Source organism: Mercenaria mercenaria, chromosome 17, assembly GCF_021730395.1.
Source record: "Mercenaria mercenaria strain notata chromosome 17, MADL_Memer_1, whole genome shotgun sequence".
NCBI classification, from domain to species: domain Eukaryota; kingdom Metazoa; phylum Mollusca; class Bivalvia; order Venerida; family Veneridae; genus Mercenaria; species Mercenaria mercenaria.
The window spans coordinates 55,759,030-55,776,345 of record NC_069377.1 but is presented as its reverse complement, the minus strand read 5'-3'; the positions used below and the strand labels follow the sequence as shown (position 1 = coordinate 55,776,345).

At 35.4% G+C, this 17,316-nt stretch overlaps 2 protein-coding genes across 2 annotated transcripts in view; both read right to left on the bottom strand.

Moving 5' to 3' along the window:
* The window catches only part of LOC123537632 (transcription elongation factor SPT5-like), a 56,535-nt gene extending 46,405 nt beyond the window's left edge, over positions 1-10,130 (bottom strand). The window contains exons 1-2 of the mRNA XM_045321471.2: positions 10,060-10,130; positions 4,610-4,691 (exon numbers count right to left, since the gene is read on the bottom strand). Coding sequence (XP_045177406.2) covers positions 4,610-4,672 — 63 coding nt within the window. The 5' untranslated portion in view covers positions 4,673-4,691; positions 10,060-10,130. The remainder of the gene's footprint in view (positions 1-4,609; positions 4,692-10,059) is intronic.
* Positions 1-17,316, bottom strand: part of LOC128550089 (F-box only protein 30-like) — a 121,697-nt gene that overhangs the window by 14,956 nt on the left and 89,425 nt on the right. The window lies entirely within an intron of this gene.

Genomic DNA, 17,316 nt, shown 5'->3' with positions numbered 1-17,316 from the left:
ATAATCTTTGATTATTTTACAGTAATGAAATGTGCAACACGCCTCATGCACCAAGCACTGGCTTAAGCAAAATCATATCATACAGAAACATTGAAAGGAAGGACATCAAATAACAAAATAAGTGTAAACAAGAGGACCATTATGGTCCTGAATCGCTCACCTCTTCCCATATGACCCAGTTTTAAGTATGACGTCGTTTTTTCTATCATTTGACATAGTGACCTAGATTTGAGCTCATGTGACCCAGTTTTTAACTTGACCTAGATATTATCAAGATAAAACTTCTGACCAATTTTCATGAAGATCCATTGAAAAATATGGTCTCTAGAGAGGTCACAAGGTTTTTCTATTACTTGACCTATTGACCTAGTTTAAGAAGGTACCTAGATATCATCAAGGTGAACATTCTCACTAATTTTCATGAAGATCTCATGAAAAATATGGCCTCTAGAGAGGTCACAATGTTTTTTCATTATTTGATCTACTGACCTAGTTTTTGAAGGCACGTGACCCACTTTCGAACTTGACCTAGATATCATCAAGGTGAACATTCTGACCAATTTTCATGAAGATCTCATGAAATATATGGCCTCTAGAGAGGTCACAAGGTTTTTCTACTTTTAGACCTACTGACCTAGTTTTTGACCGCACGTGACCCAGTTTCAAACTTGACCTAGATATCATCAAGATGAACATTCAGACCAACTTTCATACAGATCCCATGAAAAATATGGCCTTTAGAGAGGTCACAAGGCTTTTCTATTATTTGACCTACTGGCCTAGTTTTTGATGGCACGTGACCCAGTTTCGAACTTGGCCTAGATATCATCAAGACAAACATTCAGACCAACTTTTATACAGATCCCATGAAAAATATGGCCTCTAGAGAGGTCACAACGTTTTTCTATTATTTGACCTGCTGACCTAGTTTTTGATGGCACGTGACCCAGTTTCGAAATTGACCTAGATATCATCAAGGTGAACGTTCTGACCAATTTTCATGAAGATCTTGTGAAATATATGGCCTCTAGAGAGGTCACAAGGTTTTTCTATTTTTAGACCTACTGACCTAGTTTTTGACGGCACATGACTCAGTTTCGAACTGGACCTAGATATCATCAAGGTAAACATTCTGACCAATTTTCATGAAGATCTTGTGAAATATATGGCCTCTAGAGAGGTCACAAGGTTTTTCTATTTTTAGGCCTACTGACCTAGTTTTTGAAGGAACGTGACCCCGTTTGAACTTGACCTAGATATCATCAAGATGAACATTCTGACCAACTTTCATAAAGATCCCATGAAAAATGTGACCTCTAGAGTGGTCACAAGCAAAAGTTTACGGACGCACGGACGCACGACGGACACCGCGCGATCACAAAAGCTCACCTTGTCACTTTGTGACAGGTGAGCTAAAAAGCAAAATAGAGTTATGGAACCTGTGCAGTGTAGGTCAGTTTATCACAGTGAATAAGTGTGTGAAGTTTCAATCCATTCCCACAAGTGGTTACTGAGTTACCAGCTTACATACAAAACCTTAACCAAAAATTTCTATGGCGAAAAAGGGGCATAATTTTGTAAAAAACCAAAATAGAGTTATGGAACCTGTGCAATGCAAGTCAGTTTATCACTATGAATAAGTGTGTGAAGTTTCAATCCATTCCCACAAGTGGTTACTGAGATACCAGCTTACATACAAAACCTTAACCAAATCGGGACGAGGACGCCAAAGCATGGGCGAGTCCAAAAGCTCTACTATTCTATGAATAGTCGAGCTAAAAACTAGATGTGTGTCTATAAGACACAGGCCCCCCCCCCCCACTCCTCTTGCTGTACACTATTTCATGACTCTCAGTGAAATATTTTTAAGATGTTTGCCACACGAACTTTTAAGAACTTTATGTGTATTTTTCACTATGTGAAAGACCATAACCCTGGCCTAGCCCAGTAAAATCCCAAAGAAAACACCAGGTGCACAACTTCACATGCTATAAAACAATCCTCTAATGTTTTATGACTCTAGGTCAAGTACATTTTGAGATACAGTGGGCACAAACTTTTATTTTTTTACTAAGTCAAGGGCCATAACTCTGGTCTTGCAAAGTGAAATAAAAAAAACTTAGGTGCACAAATTCACATGCTGGCTAATATTCCTACATGGTTTCATGACTCTAGGTGAAATATTTTTTAGACATGTGCAACACCAACCTTTAAGCACTTTATGTGTATTTTTTACTAAGTCAAGGACAATAACTCCAGTCTGGTCGAGTAAATGCCCAACCAAAACACCAGGTGCGCAACTTCACATGCTATGTAACAATCCCCTAATATTTTAGTCAAATACTTTTTTAGATACATGCGACACAAACTTGTAACCATTTATGCATTATTTTTGACAATCAAGGGCCAAACTCAGGTCTGACTGATAGAAATCCCAGGTGCACAACTTCACATGCTGAATGATATTCCTATGATGTTTCATGACCCTAGGTCAATGTTGGCAAAAAGCCGGTCAATATGAGTATTGACCGGGCCGGCCGTCAATACTGGTTAAAACAGGTCAATACTGGTCAATACCGGTCGATTCAATACTTTGGTCACTGTTGGGTGGTCAATACTGGTTTATTCAACACTTTTACATAATGCACATTCACAGATTAGATCAAGCTGTAACAGTAATGTAAAAATTATAAAGCAGCCTGAATAATATTAAATTTTTTTTCTTTAAAAGTACAGTGGATTAGTGGTCAATACTGGTCGATTCAGTTTTGGTCCTTGGCAATGTGTCATGGTCAGGCTCAGTTCTGGACAATAAACTTAAGACTGGTCAGTGGTCAGTACTAGTTTATTAAATACTTTTATAACCTGAAAGTATAGCCTTTATTTTGAATTAATTAAAAAAAAATATTACTATAAATTACACTCACTGAAATGGCAGTACTGGTCAATTCAAATTTTGGTCCTACACAGTATCCCTGATCAACACATATATTGGTCAATACTGGTCATCTGAATACATAATTATGTACTTTGATTACATAACTAATTTTTTTTAGATAAAGTTACCATGTTCAAGCACCTCATTAATACTGTTGGATTATTGATCATGACAGCTCAAGGGGATTTTGATTGTCTCCCGAATTGAATACCAGTAAAAATAATTAGATTTATCACTTGTGAATCAAACACTTAACTGCTACTGTGAGTTTATGAAATACTTTCTACAAATGAAGTTCAGTAAAATAAGCAGTCTAAAGACCAGTATCAACCAGTGCTGAAAAATTGACCACTTCTGACTAATTTGAGAGTATTAATTTGGTTGCTTGAACTAAATATAATGCATGCAAATACCTTCATCAAGCCCCAAATGCTTTTAACAGTCATTATTTAAATTGTTCATAAAGTCTGCAAAATATCTTAACAGTTAGTATTGACTAATTGACCAGTATTGACCAATCGACCAGTATTGACTGGTATTGACCACTTCAGGGAGTATTGACCGGGGCGGTTTTAACCGGTTAAAACCGCTGGTTAAAACCAGGGGCGGTTTTAACCGCCCAACATTGCCCTAGGTCAAATACTTTTAGAGATTTGTGCGACACAACTTTTATGCCTTTTTATGCATATTTTTGACTGAGTCGAGGACCATAACTCTGGTCTGGTTGAGTGATATCTCAAACAAAACCTAAGGTGCACAATTTCACATGTTGAATAATATTACTGTAATGTTTTATGATACTGTGTCAAATACTTTTTGAGATACATGCAACACAAACTAAGGCCTTTTTTATGTGTATTTTTTACTAAGTCAAGGACCATAACTCTAGTCTAGCTCTTTGAGATCCAAATTAAAACCCCTGGGACACAACTTCCTGTGCTGATGAACAATCCTGTGAGGTTTGATGACTCTGGGTCAAATACTTTTTGAGATATGAATGACACAATTTTGGACGGACTAATGGACAGACGGATGGACAAAGGCAACACTAAGTGCCACCGCCACCCCCCTCCAAAAAAAAATATTTTAGGGGGCACAATTACAACCCACACATGGCATGTAAAGACTTTCACTCTACTTTTTTTACATTTGAATGTACTGTCAATGACATCACAATGTATTAAATTTGAATGTCCTTGCTAATATTCACTTATTTATACCCTGCACTATATGACCTAATAAGGAATGACCAATTATGCTTTCCTGCCCTACACTCCCCTGCCAGTGTTACAGAAGCAGTATATTTAAATGGAACAAAACAATCAACAAATTAAAAGTTGAATTTATCTACTTTCTTTTGAATGCTGACAGATATTTTTAAATCTATTACTAAAGAGGACATATAGATCTATGTAGTTTTAAAAATTTAGAAAATGCCTCAGTGCTATGTGTAAGGCAATCCTGAAATCTATGATGTCACTGTCACACTTAAAGCATCGAAAGCAATAGCTTTTTGACATCTAAAATATCAATGGAATGTTTTCAATCACAATAAATCTGTGTAATTTTAATGAATATTAAAACAGTTTTATGTCATCATGGAAACATGGTGGGTGAGCTCTTTTCCACATCCGTGAAGTGGCTGAAGGCTGAGGAGAGCTTCTATCTTACCTCACTGTCTGCACCAGATCCAGCCCCTCCACTCTCTGCATCAGAAAACTCACTGTCCGACATTATTCACTGACTGATCAAACTGAAAACAAGAAAGAGAAACTGAATGATACTGTTTTTTTACATATTTCAGTGACTCCTTCATTCAGGCCTCCTAGCAGGCCTGAACAAAAATAAAGGTTTTTATAAAGGCTCCAATCTATGGAAATAAAGGCCTTTTAGTGTAAAATATTAAAAAATAAAGAGTAAATAAAGGCTTTTTTTGTCGGAATTCTCCTTGAAAACACATAATATATATAGGTATTTACTAAAAACATCTACACGTATGTGGTCTGGTGAACACAACAGCATTCTGAAAAACTCAAGATGAAAGATACACAAGCAGTATCCTAATAACAACACTTAAAAGGGGGAAGAAATACAGTAGTATAACCATTACATGCTTTAAACTGGCACGGCAAGCAGTCTGAACAAAAATATAGGTTTTGAGTGAAAATTACAGGCTATTTGGCCGTTTTAAAGGTTTTTTCAGAAAATTTAAAGGTTTTAAAGGTTTGCTCTGAAATTAAAAGTTTTTTAAAGATTTTAAAGGTTTCACTAGGAGGCCTGCTTCATTTGATCAAATGTACAGTCTAAAACATTTCAACTGCCGAGCCATCAAAGTCTTATTAACTGCTCATATAACAAAGACTTTTCCAGCATGTAAACTTGTTTGAAAGCCTTTTTAACAATTTTTAAAGTCAGTATGCTGCTGATTTTTGTGCACTTGAATGATAAAGGGATAAATCCCATTACCAGGGCAGAACTATACTTTGTAAATTTGATCCAAATAAAATACAAAGGTTTCACATCAGTGCTAAATGTAAAATTAATGAAACATCAAAAACAGCCTGATCTTTGCGGAAATCTCCTTGACTGAATTTGTTAATTTTTTCCTGTCATTTAGTGAGAGAAAAAAATACATTTACAATTGTGGGCCCCAGTCACAGAAGGGGGAAAAAGGCCATCTCGAGCTATGAATGAATGCAATAACTGAAGGCCATTGAAAACAGTCTTGTTTAGCCTCTGAAGAATTCTAAAAACTTCAATTTTCAAATACAAATACATTCTAGCATACAATTTAACAAACATACATTTCTTAAGAGTCCTACCAGCAGTTTTAAATGGTTAGAACTGTCATGGTCTTTACCATCAAAATGGTCAATACCAGTCAACTGAGCATTGTGAAATTTTTAAACATTAATGCCAGTACTGAGTAGTATGTTTATGTCACAATGTTGTAAGTATGCAACAATTACACAGCTATATTTATTTCAAAGGTACTGATATTATTAAATTGACATTTTGTTTAATAAAATTCAAGTAATGCATCTTCTAAATAAAACTTGTTAAATGTTTGTAACACCTAATAGAACAACAGTGTAACTACAGAGGATCAACTTGGCCAAAAAATCGTCAAGATAAACATTCTGTGCAAGATTGTATCAAATCAAAGCATAAATGAAACCTCTATAGGCTGAAAGGCCAAAATACAAAATTAGATCCTCTAGATCCTGTGATGGAATCTAGCAGGTTTTCGAAAGGAACCAAGATCTTATTGTGACTTAAGTTGTGTGTAAGTGTGGTTAAAATCGAATGTAAAATGTCACTTCTATCATGTTCACAAGGTAAAAATTAACAAATTTTGGCTCTTTCAGGGGTCAATCAGGGACCCTAACTCCGGAAGCTATGATTGGATCTGACAAATTCATCATGGAATCCAAGATCTATTGTGATTAAAGATATTTTGCAAATTTGTATCAAATCAAACCAGTAAATGAAGTCTCTATATGGCAGCAAAAGCCAAAATAGCAAATTTTGGCCCTTTAAGGGGCCATAACTTTGAAACCCATGACGGGTCTGGGCAGTTTTCGAAAGGAACAAGATATTATGCCAATACAAGTTGTGTGCAAGTTTGATTAAAATTGATTGCAAAATGTGGTCTCTATCCTGTTCACAAGAAATTGTGGACGGACGACGGACTATCACAAAAGCGCACCTTGTCACTGTGACAGGTGAGCTAATAACTAATCATGACAACTAGGATTTTTTAAATTAAATTTCATGTGGCTATTACACATCCTGACAGGACTCTTAAGACAGACGAACTTGTTGACTGCTACATCACATGGCACACACTTTGACTGAGAACTGAAAGGGTCTGGCAACGGACTGACACTTTCAAGTTGAGAACTGCAAGGCTCTGGAAACGGAATGACACTCTCAGATTGAGAACAGCACAGCTCTGGTGACGGTCTGACACTGTCAGTGACACTATTAAGGATAGGGGTGGGATTATTGTTTTGATTAACAGTTTCAGTGAACGATAAATTTTGATATAGATTGACCTTCGATGCATTTCCAATGGCTTTCAAAAAAGTATTTTTCTTCGGAAGTGATGCAGATTTCTTTTTTGTCAAAGACTCAATCATTTTACGTAGTATTTTGTATTAGGAGACTAATTCCTGAAGAAACCACACCCGATGAAAACAAACGTCAGTGTCGTCTAAACGATTGTACCGCTATGCACATTTCACTCATAAAACATCTACATATATATATCGATGAAATGGCATGTGCGTTTGAAAAATTGTATGGCGGGTGAACAAGTTTTATTGATAACCCTAAATATAGTGAGGTTACCAACGCGCACATGCAACAGCGACATATAGTGCAAAATACCGTCTGTCAATTATGCAAAACAGATTTTGCGAATCTTTTTCGATTGAAATAAAACCCAATTAGAGGGGGAAATATGAATTATTGGGAAAAAATTTTTTTTGGAAAAATGAGTTTTTTTGGCTAGGGGAAACTGCCAATATTCAGCACCAAAAAAAATCACTGAACACAAAGCTTATTTTGTACACAAATTATTGGACTGTCAATTTGTCAAGATACCTTGTTATTGAATTGGTGATTAAACTAGTATGATGGGCAGGGCGTTCGGTAGGTTCTGAAACTCAAGAGTCATTGACTCTTCAGCCTAAATTTTCAAGGGTCAAAATAAGATTTTCAAGAGTCAAGATCAGCTTTTCAGGGGTCAAGATATACTGTTATTAATGAAACTCCCACATACTTTATCTAAAACAAGTACATTAGTCATTACAGATTTTCTTAAGCAATACATCTTAGTTATCTTATTTTGCACATTGCCTAAAGTGGGTGGGGTTTGGTGCCTTTGCATGACTTTATTCTCGGCAAATTCTTCAAAATAAGAGCTGCTTTTGCAACAGTGATCGGGTTGCTTTTGCAACAGTGATCATATTTTTCTTAAATACAGACTTTTTATTGGCTATTTATTTACATTGTACTAGAAAAATCTTGTAAGAAATGATAAAAATGTCCATAAATGGCAGTCCCGAAAACGAGTGACAAATATGGAAAACGAAAGTACAAATTTAAAATTCTTGATAAAGCACCCGTTTTAAATTTCATTTTTTCACCATACCACTTATAATTTCTGCTTTTAATTAAATATTTAATTTGTTTTGGCCCAAACAAATGCCTCGGCAATGATAATAATTTTGCTATAGACCTTACAGCTGATGTAATCTTAAGCACACAAAATAATTAGCAAGTGGTACAAACATGATAATCTAAGGCTGCATTGTTTATCAATTAACCTTTGATAATGACATGGCATTATTGTACTAAATACGCACCATGAGATGACCCCGTGTCAGTCGGCGCGTGATTGACATCTGTCTGTAGCTAATTAACATACGACGCTCCGCCTACTGCCATACTTCCACTTGTGCTGGCGAACAATATTGAAATTCACTGGGATTTTGATTGACAAGGGGCAGAACTTTTGAACTCGAGACGCATCAAGGTAAATTTCCGCGAGTCAAGCCGACACACGGAGCATATTCTGTGCGGGTCAAATACGAGTTTTGCTCGATTTTCGCGGGTCAAAACCCGGGACCTCGGGTCAACCGAACACCCTGTGATGGTGATCACTTGAGTCACTTTACTTTAAAGCGGTATTTACACCAATGAACAAAATTTTATTATGCCATTAGGCTCTCTGAAATTTTAGACAGTTCATTTACATTGTCATAATATCCCAGACTCACCAGTTTCGACGCACATAACAAGCAGCATGGCCGCGCTTTTTCATTCAGTAACATACTTCATTCTATTAGATATTGCATGTACACTAACCTTTTATGCATTGAATCATACCAATAACATCTTATTCTAAACAACTGACTGCCAGAAATCAAATGGTAAACAACAACTAGTGTGATCGGCCATACTTTTTCTAACACACCTATTTCGACGCATCTTACATGATACTTGTTACGAAGCTTTTGATTGGCTTAAATATTTGTGCAATCACTGTAAGTAATGCGCTACACCATAACTGTCATGGATGCTGCAATAAAACTTGACATAAAAGCAGATGCAAGTAGATAATCAATATTAAAGGCCAAATGATAGTAATAAATGGGAAAACATTTAAACATTCATCAACATAAGGGGCTAAGAACATAAATAATCACTTTGCTTTTTAATACACACTGTCTGATTTTTTTCTTTCATTTTTCTGGACTGCAGTGTTTACAGAGGAATTTGGCACATTTTGTTTTATACAAAACTTTAGATGAACCCAGTGTTCGCAGCCTAGTTGAAAAGAGAAAAAAAACGAAGTGTGTAGTAATGATCGCATTGATATATAATGCGTACACCTTCCAAAACAGTGCATAAAATGTGCGATTACATATGTCACGTGGCAGTGATGTGACCTTGATAGCACCAAAGTCGGCTGCAGACGTACAACAAAATTTCCCGTAACTTTTTTAATCTAAGCTTCCACAGGGACGTTTTTAAAATGGATGAAAATTTGCATTAGTAGAAACATTAAAAATCATGTATGGGGTAAATGTAAGTTGATAAATATCTTCAAATTCCTGAACTTTCCAACCTTTTTATCGGTAAAATTAACCATGATGTTTTCTGTCATTACACCGAGTAACTACGTCATCGGAAACCCCAAGTTAATCGAGAACGAGGTCAAAACAAAAATGGCGTCGAAATAGGTGTGCGTAAAATTACGTGGTGCGACGATATTATGTCATTGCGAAAACTAATGTCACTCATTTACTTTTCATTTAAGTCAACAAAAATTATCATGAAATTGATAAAATACGATTCTTTAATATCTTTAATTACTCTTTGTTGTCATCACGACTACGAATAACTTCTCACGATGAAAACAATGTTGAAAACAACAGTGTTGTTTCATAATTCCTGAACGGTCAGCATTTTTCAGCAACAATATGAATATAATATAATATAATTTCACGTAAGAATCAGATTAATATCAGCCGATGAGTTTGTTTTCGTCATGCAGCCATATCTGACTTCTCTAACAAAGGTTAAATTAACGAAAAAATACAAAAACTTACTGAAAATTTGGGACAAAATTTGCCGGAAGCTCCAAACATGAAAATCCTTTTTCGTACTCAAAAATTATCGAACAATTTAGTTTCGCTCTAAATTGTGGTGTTAGAAAGACAAGTTGGCCTGGAGAAAATAACAAATAATGAATTCGGCAGTTTTGAGACGCCCCTAACTTACAGAATTGTGACAACAAGAGCCCAACGACATCACATACATTTGTCCAAAGAAGATCTACCCGATGGGTCACTGGGTCTGGCTTCAGGCGCACATCCATGCAGTGCCACACAGATGTTACAGTCACTAAACTGGCACCGACTGGATCTTCATCGTATTAACTGTAGGCTTTCCATGATATGTATAAAATAACATATGAACTAGTAGCCATCCCCATAGAAGGTCATCTCACCCCATTAGGGAGAGCCTCGATCCCGACATGCCCGTCTGCTGAGTTAGCCTCAACAGATTACTACTAATTCTCTGTTGTTTTTTTTTCCACAGACTGTTTATCATTGTTTATCATTGTAACAGCCTCCCACCTGATATCCTGTTCTTACCAACAATTGAAAAATTCAGTAAGGCTGTCAGCCATATTTACCATATTTAACCTAAATCTAACTGCCATACTGTTTTTGCTTTTAACAAGCTATAATTTCTTCTTGTTACTTTTGCATATAAATATACATATCATATATTATTCTCTCATTTACTATTCTTTTAAGGCCTAAAAAAATATTTGTTTCCGGTATCCCGACCTACCCTAAATTTTTGGCCCCGCAGGACCCTAAATGTTTTCATGGCCTTGGAGAATTTGTTCAAAAAGTTGCAAAACTGCACTTTTTATGCTTTAAATATGGCCAGTGTTGTTAGAAATGAACTTACTGATGCTCGTAAGGCATAACCCCCTTATCTGTTTTCATTTTTTGACACTTTCCGAAAAGTCCCACTCAGACCTATACCTACCCTAATTTTTTTTTGGAAAGCGGAAACAAACAATTTTTTGTTAGGCTTAACGTCCCGCCAACTGCCTATGTCCTCGCAAGGGCTTCGAGAGAAATTGGACGATAGAGATAGATAGCCTACATGGATATGAATTCTGACAATTTAATTGAGTATCCGTGAATTACACAAATAAAAGTAAAATGTCGGACTCCGGGACGCTTTTTCAAATGATGAACTGGATTTTAACATTAAACCTACTTTTTTGTGCCTTTTCGTCTACAGCAGTACTAGTATTTTAGGCATTGTCAGATGTACTGTGCAGACATTAGAAATTTCCACACAATATATTAAACTATTAACATTTTGGCTTCAAAATTCATCTTAAATACAAGATTTGTTTATGAATGAATACATATATAATATTTACGAGAGATAAATAAAAATCCTAGCGTTGATAAAACTCACTGTAAGTATAAGTATAGTTCATTTTATTAGACACCAAACTGTCTAACTTGTAAAATGTAACTCACATGTCAAAATATTAGGACGTCATCTTGATCGCGCGATCAAAAAAGTAATGAGCTAAAATGAGACCAATTATGAAAGGTATTTTAGAATGGCATGATTTAATAATGTTATTACGACGAATATATATGAGAAAATCACAAACCTGCAAACAGAAAACATAAATAAGATAATGAAAAAATACAGAACTATTCAGTGCCGTTACAAGACCTAAAACACCGAGGCAGAATTTCGGGGGAGTGTTGCTTGCATGGGCTTTGTACAAACTGAGATTTTACAAGTCAACATTAATTTTGAACATTTTTTCTTCATTGTACTTAAAGCATATTGAATTGTGGAAAATGTCAAGGTGTTGGTTAAAGGGTCCTCCCTGAGAAACTTTGTGCATTTTAAGGCCATTTACAGGTAGCAAATTTTGAACAAATCAGGTTGAAAAGTACATCCTACTAGCCTGGTTAATTGGATAATACAAGGTGCATTTTAAGCCATTTCTGACAAAAATCTGAGTAAATAAGGTTGAAATGTACACTCTTCTTGCCTGCATAATCGGATAAATTTAAGTAGTTGCGGGGGTTCGAAGTATTCCCGGAGAAATTTTGAAATTGTACAAGGCAAAACGGTGCAGTAATTTCTGAAAAAAAATATCTAAGCAATTCAGGTTGAAATACACACTACTCGCCTGAATAACTGGAGTATAACCCAGCAAGGTTGAATCAACGTTGAACTTCAACGTTGAATTTCGGTTGAATTTATACTTGATTTTGAAAGTTGAAACAACGCTGAAGCTTCAACCATTATTCAACGTTGAAATAACACTGATTCAACATTGTTTCAACGTTGATTTACCATTGAGTTCAAGCTGAAGTCAACCAAGTATTATTTTATTTAGGTTGAAAAATTATTGCTGATTGTTAGATCCTGTATTGTCAACGGTTAATATCTATAGACTTGATAGTTAGTCAAGGACTAGGGTATAACTACTACGTTTGGATTGGTTAGACGTTGAAATAACGTTGATAAATGGTTGAGGACTTATTCACTTCATATTTTCATGATTTAAACAAAAATAAACAGCATTAAGTCCAAATTTATGTCCAGTCATTCTCATTTGAGATCATAATCGTGTGCAGCATTTATCTGAAAGTATAAAGTAATCTGGGTAATTATTGATAAATCATTACAACTCAAATTTAAGTCTTATGAAATTTTCATTATTTGAAATGGCATTTATAGTTTAATTTTCTAGTCAGGTTTACTCTTCCATAGCCATTATACACAGAAACAATAACTGTGTGTTATATTCAGAAATGCATCTCAGTATAATATGTAGTGTACTTACTTGCATAAGGAAGCACGAACAGTATTTCATTTTCCTTCTCACCAACTGTTACAACTATAACATCAAAGATGTACAGCAATACCGACAGAATTGTGAGAGAATTGTGTAAAACGATCAGGACATCAGGTTAAAAGGTTACACACTAATCCCGTTTATAGATAGCTTATGGTAGATGCATGCTCCAAAGACCACGAATTGATTTTAACCAATAAGTATAATGACTGATAGAAAAGAGAAATTGTCTGCAATCATTTTCGGTGTTTGTCATTTTATTCAGACTATTTCGCGTACCTTCTCAAGTTTGAATTGTGTTTTAGTTTGAATTTACCTTTTATTTACGTGTCAACGGTTATTTTGAACTCAGAAATTCGATAATATCTGAGACTTATTTTTTGAAAATCGAAGAAACTGTTATAGAGTAACTACCGTAATTAAGTCGAAATATATGCCTGTAATTGTGAATTTTATTGACAACTGTAAAAATAACTAAAATCACAAACTTAATTAGGATATGTAAAAAAATGTATCACGTCACATATACAGGCGCAACAAAAAATAACATGTATTTCAATGTTATACCGGCAGTCTGAGTGTACGAGTTAGGCAAATTGCCAATATTGATAAGCACCTCTTTTTATCTTAACCATGCAAGAAGGTTGAAACATGACCAATATTCAACGTCAGGTATCGACCAAACAGCAGCAGAGCATCTCCTGTGGTTGCTGCCGGAAAGGTTGAAATAAGGTTGATCAACGTCACGACCAAGTTGCAACGTTGATTCAACATTGATTCAACGTTGTGTGCCTGCTGGGAAGTAAAGGTAGGGGTTCGGATCTTACCATGCAGTGAAAAATTGAAAATACACAAGACAAAATGGTGCATGTTACGCCATTTCTGACAAAGATCTGAGTTATTTATGTTGAATTGCACACACTACTAACCTGCATGATTGGAGTACAAGTAGAAGTGGAGAGAAATTTCTCCCCGAGAAAATTTTGAAATTATACAAGACAAATTGGTGTGTTTAAGCCATTTCTGACAAAATCAACAATTCATGTTGAAATGTACACACCACTCGCCTGCATATTACAGTATAAGTAGAGATGGGGGTTCAGGGTCCTCCCCGAGAATTTTGAAATTATGCGAGACAAAATGGTGCATTTTAAGCCATATTTGACAAAAAGAATCTGAGCAGTTCAGGTTGAAATGTACATACCTTTTCGCCTGAATTACTGGAGTACAGGTAGAGGTTGGGGATCTTTCACGAGAAACGTGGAAATTCTACAAGGCAAAACAGTGCATTTCAAGCCATTTCTGACAAAAAATTTTAGCAATTCAGCTTTGAAATGTACACACTTTTCGCCTGAATTATTAGAGTACAAGTAGAGGTTGGGTATCTTTCACAAGAAACGTGGAAGTTTATTTATAGTCGCCACGGGTAATCAAATAAATAAGTGGAAAACCACAACATAAATGAAAATGTTGCAGGCTCGGTTTGAACATCACACTGGCCACTACCCTGGTTCCCGGCGTGTATAATCCAGACTAACTGGTCACAGCTTTCTAAGAGCAGGTGGTTCCAACCTTTTTCCACGGTGAAATTTACTCAGAAAGAAACTGACTGGATATAAATGGCTAGTATGATTGAACGGCATTTCTACCATTTTACCGAAATGAATGAAATGGAATAGAAATGTGTCCAGTTTAACCTGCATGGTGTTATGCCGTTTGTCCAAACACTCCAGTACAGTATGACGGGGAAAGGAGTATTTTCAAAGAGCTACTTCCTTAGACAAAGCAACCATATTTTCATAATATTATTAGGGTATATTCCTAAATAACGTAAACTAACGCAGTTCCGAGTGAGTCGCTACGCAACGTATTTAAGTGGATACCACCCCGTTGTCTAATTCCTAATATAAGGGTCATTCTTATCTCACATTTCATATTGTATTCACTGTAAACGTACTAGATCTACATAATATATGTAGCTACAACCTCTAAACATTGCATAAATCTACAATATACTTAGTATATCTGTTGTTGATACAGAATAAAACAGAGCATGCACGTTTTCACAGTTAGGCCTAGCTCATTCTTACAGACTTACCACGAACTACTAACATAAAAAACATGGATTATTTATTTAAGGTAACTTCTTAATTTTCTTTTTAATAAATTTTTTGACCTCCATTTGACAAATAATTTACGTTGTTCCGTAAGGGCCATCGCTGCATATTTTGAGATCGAAACAACGATGTTGAAAACTCGAAACAACGAAATCACTATGCTGGAAGTACATTTTATAAATTTCAACTTTTCACCATCGCAGTTTCGTTGTTTCGACTTTTCAACATCGTAGTTTTGTGTTTTCATCATCATGGTTTCGATTTTTTACAATCGTAGTTTCGTTATTTCGACTTTTCGAACTCAGAATATGCGGCGATGGCCCTAACCTGCGGGACACTGTAGATATTCAATCAATATAGAAGCATTATAATAACTATTTTTGAAAAAAAGGCACTTATTTGATGTACGAAACTTAATGTAAAACAAAATGTAATAAGTTTAACTTTGACTTTAAAAGGTTTTGTACGGTGTTCCGTTCGGACTATCGACATTTTAATTTCTGAACCCCATATCTCGAAAGTCAAAATCCCGAAACTACGATGGTAAAAGTCGAAAACACGATGGTGAGAGTCAAGATAACGATGGTGAAAACTCGAAACTACGATGGTGAAAGTCGAAATCACACAATATCATTAAGTGTTTTCACCATCGTGGTTTCGTGTTTTCTTTATCGTGCTTTCGACTTTCACCAACGTGGTTTCAACTTTCATCATCGTAGGTTCGTGATTTCGACTTTCGAGGTTTGGGGTTTAGGAAAGTCGAAACTGCGGCACGATTATGAAAGTTTTGAGCTGGCGCTTGACACTTCTTACGTTTAAAAAGCCTTTCTCGTCTTCTGCTAATTCATCAGAAATTTCGTCAAATTTTATACAATGTTCTAACATGTATATATAGTGCTATACAGTTTTATTTTCGTATTCTATTGCACATGTTCATATGTTTGGAGTGATCTTGACCCTTTTAATGTTTATTAAGGTTTGAATACGCTTTGATGACTTGACAATAACGACCTAAATCGTTTATATGGAAACATTAAAACCCGTTTTTACTCTGACATGCATTTTGGCCAAATTATGTCCCCTTTTTCGACTAAGAAAATCCTGGTTAAAGTTTTACATGCAAGTTACTATCTCAAAAACTAATGCAGATATTGAATTGAAACGTCACATGGGTCTTTTGGGTTATAAAACTAGGTGATAGCATCAAATCATTAAAACCCGTTTTTTCTCTGACATGTATTTTGGGCAAATTATGTCCCCCTTTGGACTTAGAAAATCCTGGTTAAAGTTTTAAATGCAAGTTACTATGTCCAAAACGAATCATTGTGTTGATACTGGCTTGAAACTTTAGGGTAATATTCCTGCTTCTGGGACAACAACTCGAATAGTTGAGCATTACCTGTCTTACGGACAGCGCTCTTGTTAGTCTTCACTTCATTTTTAAATGCCGTTTTTCTCATCATTTCCTACCATTTTGATTGTTCAACGTGGCTTTCTGAAAATACGGAATGGATGTAACATAACTGTAAAAAGTATTTCATTCTTGATAAAGGACAGGTGGCCGAACATTAAAATTAGACAGTTGTTATTTATTACGAATTCTCATAACTTTCCTTTTTGGACGAAGTTCGGACAATAATGTTTTGAGTCCGTGTCAGAAATATAAAGCGCTGTTTCTCTTTTATAGTAGATGGCTAGATGCCGTTGATTGGTCCCTTCCCCCGAGAAAAATTATTTCAATTCATGCAGATTTCCCCTAAAATTGACTTCACATCAGTATTTAGGCATAGGAAATAGAGATCAATATAATTGCACCTTACTAATCCTACCAGGTGTTCTGTATTACAAAAGTGATTCTATTGTGACATTTTGATACAAGCAAAACTGTATTATCTGCACTATAAAATACTTACTGGTATTTCATTTTATTATCGGCTTGTTAAAAGTTATTTTTTCACCATAAGTAAGTTGACAAAATCATAGGAACCAGGTTTGGAAGGGTAAATCAAATACATATGAATAAATCCCAAAAGTTTTTGTTGTGCAAAAAAGTATCATATTGTGTCTTAAACCATTTTCATTTTCCACTCATTTATGTAATTGCAGGGGAAGTAAACTAATAGATATATCTGCTTATAAGTACTAGCCCAAGGCAAGAGTTGTCATTCTTTGCGGATCACAACTTTAAATTAAATATTTAAACTTCTGTAATTGATATTAACAAAACTATCATAAATTTCACATTTGTGAAATAAATTTTGGCTATTTCAAGGACTTGGAAATCAATTTCTAGACTTTATTTAATGCGTTTCTATCATTGAAAATTTTAG